We start from the raw sequence: 13646 nt of genomic DNA on the forward strand, positions 1-13646 counted from the left end.
GCGGCCGCTGGGTCAGCAATCCCATTTCAGGGGAAATCTCCCTGCTGCTGCTGCTGCAAATGTGGCAGATGAAAAGCACAATGGTGTTTACAGGCACAGCGGGACAGGGATTCAGTACCACCTACGTGTTAAAATACCAGCAGTGTTTTCTGCCCTGACACCCAGATGATTTCCTGCCCTTATAGCCACAGGTATCTAGACATATATTACAAATGTATTGCCCACTTGCATCCAGTCTCCTGCAGCAAGGTGTCACCTGAAGTTAGCAAAACCCGAACTTCTGAGGAGCCTGCAGGGCCATGGCCGAGCAGAGACAAGCTAAGCCTACCTTTTGCTGCTGCAGAGCCTCACATGCTCCCTCGGCCCTGCTGCAGCTTCGGGATTTCTGAGCTTTGGCTTCACCACCCAACCGAGGCATGTTGCCCCAAACCCATCAGATTTGAGCTAAGGACGTCCACCCTTGCTTGGGTGGTGTAATGTCACTTTGTTAGCTGCACTTGGGCTGTTCAACAAAGGCTCATTTCCCTGCATAAAGTGACAACAAAGGGAGGCAGCTGTGAACTGAAGGACAAGGGCCAAACAACCCCTGATACTTATTGCAGGCAATGAGGAGGCTTTCCCCTGCTCTTCTTTGTAGGTCACTGGTGATCCAGGGGGTAGTCTATTGGTACATAGCTACATGGTGCAGTTGACAATGCTCAATGCATGGAGAGTGCAGCTTTTTCTCCCCACACACAGAGATGCTTCCCATCGAGACATGTTCCAGCACAGGATGCCTGTGTGCGCATCTTTGCAGGCATGTCTGCAATGTGCTGATGCTGGGCATTGCCCTAATGCCATGGAGGTCTGCACAGGGATGGCTGGGAGTCTTTGGCGAGGTGCAATGCAATCAGAAATCTCTGTCTTCTGTGGGTGCCTAATCCTGGCTTGCTGGGTTGGTGGCTGGACTTTGTTTGTAGTTTGAGAACTGCAAGGCGGCCTACAGGCAGCCTAAGAACACTGCAGCATCTCAAAGCTAGGCCAGTGCTTTGGCCAGTTTCTAGGCATTCTGCAGTTATACTGCCACACCACCTGTGCTGGCTCAATGAGAGGAATCCTCCAGGATTTCTTACACAACATTTCCAGGGTATTTGCTCGATGTCAAATTATAAAAAACAAACCAAATTCTTTGCAAGAGCAATACAGCAAACAAATGTGAAAATATAGACCTTGCTCAAAGAGAGAGAGCATCAACTCAGGCAAAGCCATTCCATGTTTCATGCTAGTCTCTCCCTCTAACAACCTATTTTTAACCCACCATTTAAGCCTTGTTCACGCCACTCTTCCAGCCTACAATTTAGCACTTAATGGAGTAGGACTGAAATGCCATTTTACTTTGCACCTTGTTTTTGTTCTGGAGCAGGGAAGGAAAGTCTCAGAAAGGAGAGGGGAGTGAGGAAACTTGATTCAGTAGTACTAGCAGTCTAAGCACACAAGATAAACAGAACAGCGGGGAAGTGGAAATGTGCTCAGAGCCACAGCATTCAATTGGTGGGAGTCCTTAGTCACCACCTTCCAAGACTTCTGATAAATTCAAAGGAGGTTTCTGTTCCTCTGAAGGGGACATGAGATGTGCCTTCTTATGAGGCTGTTTGGGCCAGAGTAGAGCCACTGCAAGCCCCACATGTACTGTGGTTAGGACATTTATGTGGGGCAAAAAGTCATTCTTAGCCTTGCTCATGTAAAGCAGCTTTGGGGCTCTAACTGGAACTTAGCTCTCTTATTTAAGTCTGAAGCAGGTAACATAAGAAAGTCATGGGGCAACATTACTATCCTAGGTGGTTTGCCCATGCCTTGCATGGCCCTGGATCCCGTGGGTGCCTTAGGTTTGTTAATCATCCTACTGCAGTCCAGCTCCCTCCTGCTGAGTTGGCAGATACTGGCTGGTTTCTGCTAGTGGGGCCTGAAGGGCTCATCCCAGTTGGTGGTCAGGCAGTACTGGAGTCACACAAAGGACACAAGACTGGAACACGAGTTGTACAGATGGCTTCTGGCAACTGAGCCAGTCCTGTCTGGTTTGTATTCTAGCTTGGCTAGCTAAGTGAATTACCAAAGTCACTTTATAGTAGAAGGGATGGTCGCCAAGCAGGAATGTTTATGGCCACGCTGGGTGACGTCATGCACAATGCTGTACTCAGCATGCTGTCTGCACAAAACCCAGCCTTAGCCACTGTTCTTCCAGACCACGCATATTTAGCAGCAGACTGTAGATGACAGTGAGGAAATCAGTCCATCCCACAGGTGCTTTGCTTAGAAATACCTTTATTTTATAAAGCCACAGTTTGTTCTGTAAAGTTTTACCACACTTATAAAAAAGGGGATGACAATTCTGAGGGAGAAAAGAAAAGCTGAAAACATTTCCTGTAATTCAGGGTTACACAAAGGTTATATTTATAATATATATGTATTTATCATTTGGAGTCAGCAGAGATGAAACTGCACCAGGCGGGCAGCTGTGGGTCATATCTCAGAGACTTGCTCGTGTCCTACAAAGAGCGTTTCTTGGCAGAATGGGTTCACCAGGACCATCCCGCTGTCGCGGTAGTCACCGTTGGCGGGGGAGCGAGGCTCAGAGAGGTGGTCCTAGGACAAAGACAGAGAAGCAGGGTGAGCACTTCATACCCCTCACCTTCCATGAGCACACGGGGCACTTGACTCCAAAGTGGGGGTAATGAAGCCACTGTGCGTGCTTGTCTACGCACACAGCAGAGGTTCCTTTCTAAAAAACTTTGATTCCATTTTATTTGATGAGTTAGCCAGCTGATCTTAAAATCATAAGCATTTCTCCATTGTTTCTGGCTGTTAAATACCTCTGAACTAAGCTAAATTGTTCTTGTCTCTCTCTGAAGCCAGAGAACACATCTATCAGTAGGCTCACCTGCCTGTATTAAGAGAATTCCACTGAACCAGTCAGATGCTGATGAGTATACACCACCACTACACACTCTCATATGCTGATGTTTTGATTCCTTACGTACTGGGAGCTCTCACCCTCTGAATTAGTATTTGAGAAGGTACAGACAACTCCTAAGGCATAAATGCACAACATTTCTTGGCATTAGTAACTCCCACTACCTGCCTCATCTGGTGCTGGATTGTGCTGGGACATGTACAACAGACAGATTACAAGGATTGGCCATCAGTAACGAGCCAGCCCAAAGACCTCTCTGAAGCAGCCACGGAATGTCCATAAGCTCAAAAGGAAGAGAAACCCAGGAATAAATTTCCCTGGGGATGGTCAGCTCCCAGGACCACCCAGCAGTATAGGATGTCTATGATGGCTGGGAACAGGGTGGCAGTCTGCCCTTGGTGACATATTTCTCTCATCTCACACATGTGCAGGGTGAGTTCTTCTCCCAAAGCTGCTTCCCTGAATATGCATGGGGATTGCAAGCCTTTATTAATCTGACTCCCTCTCCCCTTCTCCTAGCACGGCTGCAGGTACACTTTTCAGATACTAGTGCTGCAGGTGAGGTACCTCTGAAGTCTCCAGGGACTGGATCTCTCTTGGTAACTCTACAGCATGCCTGTTGAAGTAGTCCATGGTAATAGCGTTATTCCAATAACTCAGGTTGTTTTCTGGGTTAGATGTCTTTTTCCTCCTCCTCATGCAGCAGACTGTCAGCAGAACTGCTGTCGATAGAAACGTCAAAAATTTGGTTATTTCCTAGCAAAAAGGACTCATCAGTACTGTGGATTTGGGTTGGGGGTTTTTTTTGTGCTTAGGAGAGGGCTGATGACCTTCACTCAGACAATTCACTCTCAGTCAGATCTAGCTCTCTCCTGACAAACCCCACACAATTCATTCAGAACCTGGGCCAAGCAGATGAGGCTTTGGGATTGCCAGGATGTGCAGTTTGGTTTTACTTACATTTTGATGTGAGTTTAGGATCTTCAAGCTGTGGCTGCCTGGCTAATGAAAAGCTTTGGTGTTCTAACTGCTGGCACTTTAATACCTCAACAAGGCTTTACAGACCCTCTAGGCCAGAGGGCACTCCCCAGGGACTGCCAAGTGTGCCTCTGCACAGAGCTTTTCTGCTTCCAGCATGTTCAGACATGAGCACTTTGGCAAACAGGCAGTGAGAGACACCTGTCCTAGGCTCCAATACCACATGAGTGAATGCACATGGTTATGCATCTTCAGTACCAAAGACCTGGGGTTTAGGAGCTGGAAAGCTAGTGACATTGAGTCAAGAGAGATGTCTGCTTCTTCCAGTGGGAAGTGGCACTGCCATGTGCAGGTGGAGTCACTGTATAGTAGTAATACTCTCCCTCCATCTGACTTCAGCGCACATGGATGGGATCCTGAGCTTCCCCAAACAGAATGTGTTTGAGCAGAAGGCTGTCTGCCTAAGCTGCCCCAATTCAAAGCAGAGGAGAACTGATTGAAAAGGAAGAAAGAGAAGAGAGCAGGGCTATTCCCTCTTCAGGTCAGCTACCCTTTGGGGGGCATATTTTAGTGGAGTTAATGTAGCTAACATAGGACTGCTGCATTCTGGAACAGTACCAGGGGGCTTTGACTTGTTAACTATAAGCTGTATTACATGCAATCATAGAATGGTTTGAGTTGAAAGGGACCTTGAAGATCATCCAGTTCCAACCCCCTTGCCATGGGCAGTGTCAAGTGCTTTACAGAAGCCCAGGTAGATGACATCAGTTGCTCTTCCCTTGTCCATTGATGCTGTAATTCCATCGCAGAAAACCACCAAGTTGGTCAGGCAGGATTTGCCCATGTTGAAGCCGTGTTGGTTACTACCAATCACCTCTCCTTCATTTTCCGTGTGCCTTAGCAAGGCCTGCAGGAGGATCTGCTTCATGATCTTGCTAGGCAGACTGACTGGCCTTCCTTTTTTCCCTGGTTGAGGATGGGGGTGATATTTCCCCTTTTCCCATCAGCAGGGACTTCACCAGACTGCCAGGATTTTTCAAATATGAGGGACAGTGGTTTGGCAACTTCCCCTGCCAGTTTCCTCAGGACCTGTAGGTGGATCTTGTTGGGCCCCATAGACTTGTGCACCATCAGGTTCTTTAGATGGTCTTGAGCCTGCTCTTCCCTTATAGTGGGTGGATCTTCCTTTTCACACTCCCTACCTTTGTCTTCTGGAGCTTGGGCAGTACAGCTGGAGCCCTTGCTGGTGAATACTGAGGCAAATTAGTCATTGAACACTTCAGCCTTGTCTGTGTCCCTCATGACCAGGTCTCCATTTTCCTTTCAGAGAAGCCCCACATCTTCCATAGCCGCCTTTTTGTCCCAGATGTACCTGAAGAAATCCTTCTTACTCCCTTTTACATCCCTAGATAGAGTTCTATCTGTGCTTTTGCTTTCCTAACCTGATGTGAGGTACAGCAGCTCTCACAGGGAGGTACCCAGCGTCACTGGAGGGCACGGACATAGCAGCCAGCCCTTTCCCACAAAGCTGGTTTCAAAACTTCATTTCCACTGTGGTGCCATGGTTACATTCCTCTTGTTGTCTAAATGCCTCTAGCTTTATCCTGAGGCTCCTTTTGCCTTTTTTATTAAAGGCTTCCACTCTGCTATCAGAAATGTCTCCCATGCAAGCCAACTTCAGCCTCTTCTTGGCCTAAAAGAAGACCCCAGTGGTGTTATGTTGCATTTCTTGGCTTTTCAATCATTCATGTGGCTCTTTTCTAATTTTCCAGTCTTTCAAACACAGCCCACCAGGATTATAAACCATGTGAAATACTGGCCTTACACATGCGGTGTAATGGGATCAGAACAACTCCCTGCAGTTTCCTGATAGTCTTTTGTCTTTCCTTTCAACTTATTTAAATATTTTGCCAGTCTTACAGAGCTGCACACCCCCTTCTCCACTCTCCAGCTCCCACATAAGGCACAATACCAACAGAGATACCAGCACACCTGAAAGCTGCAAGCACTTAAATTGTCAGAAAACATTCAGACCGGAAGATGTTCATTACTTCCACTTATGTCCACAGATCACAGCATAAATGAAGTTTCTACAGAACCCTTTCCTCAGTGACTAAAGCAGTGAGGTTTCTGTATTTCTTGGAATCTCCCTCATTCACTGTGCCACTCTGTAGCAGTACAGACTCAGCTGTCATACAGGTTTTGATTATTTGCCACAGCTGCTCAAATCTGGAGACAGAAGACTCTTCTCCAGCTCAGCTTCAGCTCATTGCTGGGGCTTAGACTCAGAGTTTGAAATCTAACTTCAGACTAGGAAGCAAAGGTTCTTAGATTTTGTGATGGAGAAAGTGGGTGAGATAATTTTGGAAATCATCCCAGTGCACAGAATGTGAGCTAAGTGGGGTCAGGGCCAAGGCAATTCTTCATATCTTTGAGTTTTGCTGACACCTGCATTCAGAGGCTCAGCCTTCCTCTTGTGTTCTCCTGTGTCAGCAGAACTGACTGAATGAATTCACTTCTCTGCATCTGATTTGCAAGTTTTTGTTCTTCCACGTTTTATTGTGTCACTCTGTAATTACAGAGGCATAAGCACTGAGAGCCCAAGGACCAGGACATTGGGGTTTGAAACATGTTCGTATCGTGTCTTGCTCTGCACTGCAGAGATGGGCACCCCCTCCCCCCCAAACATCCATGCACAAAAACATTCAGGCTGCCTGAAGGGCACAGCAGAAACAACTGCAACCTTTGACATGCAGAAAATACTGGTGTCAGTGTTCTGTATGCCTTTGCTTTCCTGGGAATGCAATGCCACACAAGCCTGCATTTTTGCAGCCCTCAAAGGGTGTTAGCAGCATTGCCTCCATTATTCATACCACAGAACAGGTACCAAAAAGTAAAACCATTTCCCCAGGCTCAGGGAGCAGATGTGGCTCATGCAGTCATAATCAAGGCATGACTCTTCTGGCTAGCCTTTTAAAGAACTGCAGTGGGACTCAGACACCTCTGCAGCCTTAAAGAAATATGTACTGAAAGTGAAAATATGTACTAAAAGTGAAATATGTACTAAATCCCATCTCTTACTTCAGCAGCTGAGTTCCTGGGGCCCAGCACTTCAGGCTAGTGCTATAGCCACTGAGCTGGGCCATTGTCATGACTGGTGGGACCTGCCAGTCTTCAGTGGGGCTCAGATGCCAGGGCACAGCAATGCTGAATGGTCTGTGGTTTCCTGCCCTAAGCTGCAAATCCCCATGGCAGGAACAGAACAAGTCAGGAGCCATGGCAGTCTTTCATCTGCGAGGGGAAGCACAGCATCCCTGGCACTCCTTGGAGCAGAGATGAGGAGCCAAGGGCTCCTGTGGTTGCTCTCTACCAGGTCACTTGCCCTGCAGTGGCAGTTACAGCATGCACAGGTTGTCATTTAAAAGGTGCTGGTCAGTTAAAGTTGTAACAGCGGGCGGTATGTGGGGCCCTATACGTCACAGAGGCATAGAGGTGTCTGTGGCACTGTGGTTTGATTTTCCCTCTGAGGAGTCTAAGCAGCGTAAGCTGTGCCTGGAAGCCCCCTGAGAAAGAAGGTTTCCCCAGTCTCCCTAACATCCCTCATGCAGGGAAGGGATTCTGAGGAAGGGCACAGGGAGTACTGGCAGAGGAGAGCTGCACTGGCCACTGCACAGCTCTGTGAGAGCCCTGCAAACAGCCCTGCTGTGAGCTCAGTGAACTCCCTCCTCAGCAGCAGCAGGAGGCAGCTGACTCGAGCAGATAGCTGCAGCTGTGCCTGGGTTCTGGCGGCCTCTCCTCACCTTCCAGCTCTTGCCAGGCTGTGTGGCCTTTCTCACAGGTGTCTCAGCAGCAGCTCAGGCCTCACTGTCCTGTCGAGGGTTCTAGCCAGCAGCCCCAAAGATGTCAGCTGGAGCACAGAGCAGCCAGGCCACAGCTCCAGGACAGCAATAACCTCCCGTGACAGGAGTTCTCTGTGACTTTGTGCATGACTTGTTTCTTCCTAAAGCAGCTTCGAGACTTAAGAGTGTGGGGCTGAGTCTCTGCATCACACAAATCTCCCCCTTCCAGCATCCCAGGGCAGCAGCAGGGCAGTGTTTACACACCAGAAACAAGCAAACCACTGCGTGGGGCCTTTGTCCCTAGCTGCAAGGCACCTGTGCCCGGAAGGTGGCGACAGTTGCCTTCCCACACTGCACTCCCCATAGAGCGCACCGCAGCCCCCACAGCTTATACCGCACCCTGCACTCCCCACAGCTTACTCCACACACTGCACACCCCACAGTTTACACCACATACTGCACACTCCCCCCACACACCTTAAACCTGTGCCTGAGGGTGAAGCAATACAGTGTCCCTCCAGTGTGCAGCACAGAGGGAATCCACGACCTGTAGATGTGCATCTTGGTACGTGCTGTAGATTACTGGACCTTACTTTTCTCCTGCAGAAATAACCTGTGCCTGTACAACAGCACCTACCACAGCATGCTTCAAACAGCCTAGCCGCTGGATGAAAGCAGTTCCCTAGGTACTTTAGCCAGATCTAAAACATTGCCATTTAAATGCCTGGCTACCATTCATTTAAACTTGGAGACATGTCTGAGGATCCCCACATTTTAGGAGAATCTCACTGAAGTCCCTCCCCAGAAATGTGGTTCTGAAAGCAGGACTTCAGCAGTGTGTGAAGTGGGCTGGGTCAGTGCATCTATAAATAACAGAATTCATCTTCAGTGTTGTTGGCTGCTACCCTTTTATGTTTCCTAGGCAGCAAAGGCTGGGAAATGTTTGGGTTTGTTTCATTCCAGAAAGATCAGCATAATCACACCTTGCACCAGTGACATCCCAGACAGTATCTATGTTTGTCCCACCTTGCTGATATAGCTAAGGGGACACCTGAACACGCACTCACAGCTTTCTCATGTATGTTTTGTAACTAATTCAAAAGACAAGATCCCGAGCCAGCTCTGGGAATCCAGCCTGCCCTGGCCCATCAGGTGGCTGGTTGTGGAAGGCCAGGATTTCAAACTCTTCCTGCTTCCTCAGCAACTGCAAAGTCAGAATAAAAACAAAGGAAACCAGCACTCTGGTTACCAGAGTTTAAAGTCTGATAGTTCATAAACTGCCTGCAGTGAGAGATTTCACTGCACTGGCAAACTGGTGTTTCCTAAGGTGTTAGTGAGAGATTTCACTGCACTGGCAAACTGGTGTTTCCTAAGGTGTTAGTGAGAGATTTCACTGCACTGGCAAACTGGTGTTTCCTAAGGTGTGAGAGCTTTCATTGTACTGGCAAACTGGTGTTTCCTAAAGTGTTAAGTCATTAGAGCTCTCAATAATCCTCTAAGTCAGCAGTGGGCTTTTTAAAACCCAGTTCTGGCCAAGCATATAGCAGTTCCTAGATTAAGACTTGTACCATTTTCAGTCACAATTAAAGCTGCTTCACCTTCTAGAGTTGTTCAGCCTTGTGTTACACCCTTAGATGGAGAGCTCCAAAAGACAGTAACAGAACAAGCATGCTTTGAGGGTGAACCCTCCAGCCCTGCATTTTGAAGCTAAGTACTTTGGTCAATCAGTGTGGTATCTGTGTAAGTGATTGCTTCTCCATCTCAATCTACCCTGCCTCTGTTAGCTCTCCAAATGGTCCTTGAATCAAGGGCCAAAACCTGAATTTTAAGGACAGAGAAACCAAAATAAAAGGGTGATTAACTTACAACAAGAGGATATAGGTACGCTGATCGCCAGAATGATCCAGGCAATGTCCATCTTGCTGAGGCAGATGGTTGCTCTGTGCTGGGGTTTGTCCCCCTCGGTGACATGAGAGATGTTTCCTTGCACTCCCGGTTTCCAGGTCCCAGCAGGAACCAGTCTGTTTAGGAAGTTCCCAGTAGCAGTGGATCCAGCTGTGGAAATGGAGCTGGACAACCTTGTGGTAGGTACTGCAGAGAAAGTGCTGTCCAGCAAGGTGGTGTTAGTCACCCCACCATGCTGCGTGACGGCGGGTCCCTTGGGCTCTCCCACTGCTGGGGAGGAGATGCTGACGTCAAAACTGGTCTGAACCGAGTGACCTGCTGCTGCTGTGGCAGATCCAGGACCAGCAAACAGAGGGACATTGGTACTGAGATTCAAGGTCACCCAAGAGTTGTTTTTGCTCAGCATATCCCATACACTGTAGTGGGTGGGTTTAAAAGGCACCGACACTGCTTCAGGATCAGCTGATGGTCCAGCAGTTGTGGTGGCAAAATCTGCCTCCTGCACCGCTAGCTTGGCCCCATCCCCTTGCTCAGCTTCCCCAAGGCTTCCTGAGGTGTTGTGGCGTGGGGCAGGGTCTGGGTGTTCAGTTCTCGCCAGCCCCCTGCCACTCACATGGCTGGGCACCGTGCTCTGGGGCTGGATCGGGTGCTCCGTGAAAGGGCTTCTCAGGGTGGGGAAGGGAGAGTGGAGGCTTGTCTTTAGGTAAGGCTCTGAGGACTCTGTGAAGTTGCCTTTGAACACCTGGAAGATTTTCCCCTTGGGGCGAGTCTGTGCCGAGTACAGGGCGCTCTGGTTGTGTGAGTGGTAGGTGCCCTCCTGGCCCAGGCGAGGGCTGCCTGTTTGCTTTTGCCCAGTGGAAGGGGCTGTCTCTGCCAGGCTGATGGGGTGGGCAATGGTGTAAGAGGATGTGGGAAGGGGCTCTGATGCGTGGCGGCCTTTGTGGCGAGGCGTTGTCCCCATGGCTGTGACACCGTCCATCGGGAAGCCCTGAGAGGAGGAGACGGTGGGAGACAGTACCTGAACAGAAAACACCAGCTCTTCTGTCAGTGCCAAGATCAGCAGAACACCTGCAGGGACAAATACACAGAGGGTGAGACAGGACAGCCACCGGCGCACAGCCAGCAGTAGCATGGCCTGCACAGCTGGCAGGAAGGACTATCTGCTGTGCTCTTCAGGAGGATGGAAGAGTTGGCATCCGACTGTGTCAGCTTCTCTGGGAAAGTAGGGAGAGAAAGGAAAACCTGCAGGGGCTGCAGAGCTCCTGTGGCTGTGGGAATGGTGGAGTGGGAATGGGAAGGTTGCATAAAGCACAGGGAATCTTTGTGGCAAAAGGAGAGAGCAGCCTGTAGTATCACAGTATCACAGTATCGCCAAGGTTGGAAGAGACCTCAAGGATCATTGAGTCCAACCTGTCACCACAGACCCATGACTAGACCATGGCACCAAGCGCCACGTCCAATCTCCTCTTGAACACCTTGAGGCATGGCGACTCCACCACCTCCCTGGGCAGCACATTCCAATGACTAATGACTCTCTTGGTGAAGAACTTTCTCCTCACCTCCAGCCTAAACTTCCCCTGGCGCAGCTTGAGACTGTGTCCCCTTGTTCTGGTGCTGGTTGCCTGGGAGAAGAGACCAACCCCTTCCTGGCTGCAACCACCTTTCAGGTAGTTGCAGAGAGCAATGAGGTCTCCCCTGAGCCTCCTCTTCTCCAGGCTAAACAATCCCAGCTCCCTCCGCCTCTCCTCATAGGGCTTGTGTTCAAGGCCTCTCCCCAGCCTTGTTGCCCTTCTCTGGACACGTTCAAGTGTTTCGATGTCCTTCTTAAACTGAGGGGCCCAGAACTGGACACAGAACTCAAGGTGCGGCCTAACCAAAGCAGAGTACAGGGGCACAATGACTTCCCTGCTCCTGCTGGCCACACTATTCCTAATACAGGCCAGGATGCCATTGGCCCTCTTGGCCACCTAGGCACACTGCTGGCTCATGTTTAGGCGGCTGTTGATCGGCACCCCCAGGTCCCTCTCTGTATGGACTCAGTGGAGTGCTTTAGAGTGTCATAGGCAGGAGACTTCCCTCTAGAAGCTACAAAGAATCCTACTCTTTAGGGGCAGAAACAAAAGAGAAGTTCAGTTTTGGTTTGGCCTTCAGATGAATGTCTGCATCATGACAGGGAACCTTAGACTGCTCATCCTTCTGGATGCAAGATCTTCAAGCTGGCTGCCTCTCATCTTGGATGCCATTAAGCAATCTGTTTTTGTGAGACAGCAGCTGCTGAGCCCTTGTCAAAAATTAGGTCAAGGGGGGGGGGCATCTGATGAGAGGGCTTCCTGGGTTACCCATGCTGTCCTTTACTTAGAAGCTTCTAAAAATCTTGTCACTTATTTTAGAGCATGAGATGTGGAGAGTCTGTAGCTGTTACAAATAAACAAGAGAGTGCAGCTAGCACAGCCACTTCAAAAAGCCACGTGGCGCCCAGCAGTCTGGCTCCATCTAACACAAGTGCCCTTCACACCCCTGTACAAACCTGTTCTGTGCTCACATGTGCTGGGGGGCTGGGTTGTGTGAAATCTGCCTCCTGCCACAGCCTGAGGGTCATTTAATGAGGTGCCAGATGCCCACCACTGGGAACATCAATTCTTCCATTGATTCCTAGTTCAGCTAATGGATGTGGCACCTGCAGTAGCATAAGTCTCCCCAGGATGCAGAGCTAACATGCTGTGAGTTGGCATGACCTGCAGGGACCACATCAGTCACAGTCACCGTTTCCGTATGTTGAAGCTGCCAAGGGCACTGTGGGGCTCTGCCCACTAGGAAGCACATGGAAGCACACCCTTTGCAGAGCCCACTGAGCAGCATCAGATGGCACTGCTAGCACCATGCTAGTGTGAATTTCAACCAGCAGCGTCAAGGTTTTCACAATCTTAAAAAATCAGGGAGATGTGTTGGCCCAAGCAGCAGAGCTTCCAACAAAGACTGTGGAGTACCCTCCTGCCCACTTCTCCACCCTCCTCAGGTTTGCCAGCTTTCTCTGTGAGCACTGCAATGCCATTCAGCTCTACCCTACTTGGAAGTATCTGTCATGGGCACAAGCAGAAAAGGAAGACAGGGACTTGAGAAAATGAGAGAGGATCTCCAATTAGGTGTCCACTGGGCTCTAGGGCTCTCTTGCATATTGGGCAGACTCAAGTGCAAATGCCAAGAAATGTGTTTATTCTGGATCCTGCTCTTCACTCACACCCATCTGCAAGCAGGGCAATGTACACAGCAAACAATGATCCAAGAAGCAGGACCTGTTCCTCTCACCCAGCTCAGTTCTCTACTTTGGTCACTGTAATTTCTGAACCAGAACTCTGCAGCCAGCAAAATTCACCTCCCCTTGCCCCAGCACCTTCCTTTCACTGCCTGATGCTACCATTAGCTCATGTGTTTTTAGGTTTCTGAAATAGGTATCTCTGCCAAGTAAACCATCATCTAGGATACTGCTTCCCCAGCTCCTAGCCAGCCACAGACGTGATCATAGCAGAACATCTAGGCAAAGGAAAGACCAGATTCTGCACACTGAGATGCAAGCAGGAAAGCAGATTGTGTTGTTCTTGTGGAGGGAGCATCACTCTTGGAAGTGAAAGGAGTTAGCTTCATACTTTTGGCAGTGCTTATCCTGAGGTCAAGGTCAAAGCAGATATTCTAGTGTCCATATGGCTAATATTTCATGCCAAGACAAGTTGCTGCCACAGAACAAATGCAAAGAGGAAGGGATGACGATTTATTTGGGATAATGTTTTGGGAAACTTCAGGCTTGCAGTTCTGAGCACATAAGACAGGAGTGCACTGGCAGATCTTATGAGACACTAGATATCAGGATTGTCATGCCTGCTAAAATCCTTGGGTGTTCTTTGTGTAACCCCTTTCTCTCACACCTTGCACACAGAAAAACGTCTCCGTTAGGTTCATGGTTTTGTCCAGAATATTCC

General features: G+C 49.2%; 1 protein-coding gene across 5 annotated transcripts in view; it reads right to left on the bottom strand.

Moving 5' to 3' along the window:
- Nucleotides 1-2284: 2284 nt before the first annotated feature.
- Nucleotides 2285-13646, bottom strand: part of TMEM108 (transmembrane protein 108) — a 115169-nt gene continuing 103807 nt past the window's right edge. For 2 of the 5 annotated variants that reach the window (XM_068152852.1, XM_068152854.1), the window contains 3 exons: nucleotides 9634-10740; nucleotides 3518-3672; nucleotides 2285-2622 (listed from right to left, as the gene is read on the bottom strand). In XM_068152852.1, coding sequence (XP_068008953.1) covers nucleotides 2500-2622; nucleotides 3518-3672; nucleotides 9634-10740 — 1385 coding nt within the window. In that variant the 3' untranslated portion in view covers nucleotides 2285-2499. Of the gene's footprint in view, nucleotides 2623-3517; nucleotides 3673-9633; nucleotides 10741-10829; nucleotides 11113-13646 lie in introns of those variants that run through there. The other 3 variants (XM_068152856.1, XM_068152853.1, XM_068152855.1) reach the window with 3 other exon arrangements.

This window comes from Melanerpes formicivorus, unplaced genomic scaffold, assembly GCF_026170545.1.
Source record: "Melanerpes formicivorus ecotype bairdi unplaced genomic scaffold, bMelFor1.0.p_v2 SCAF_24, whole genome shotgun sequence".
NCBI lineage: Eukaryota > Metazoa > Chordata > Aves > Piciformes > Picidae > Melanerpes > Melanerpes formicivorus.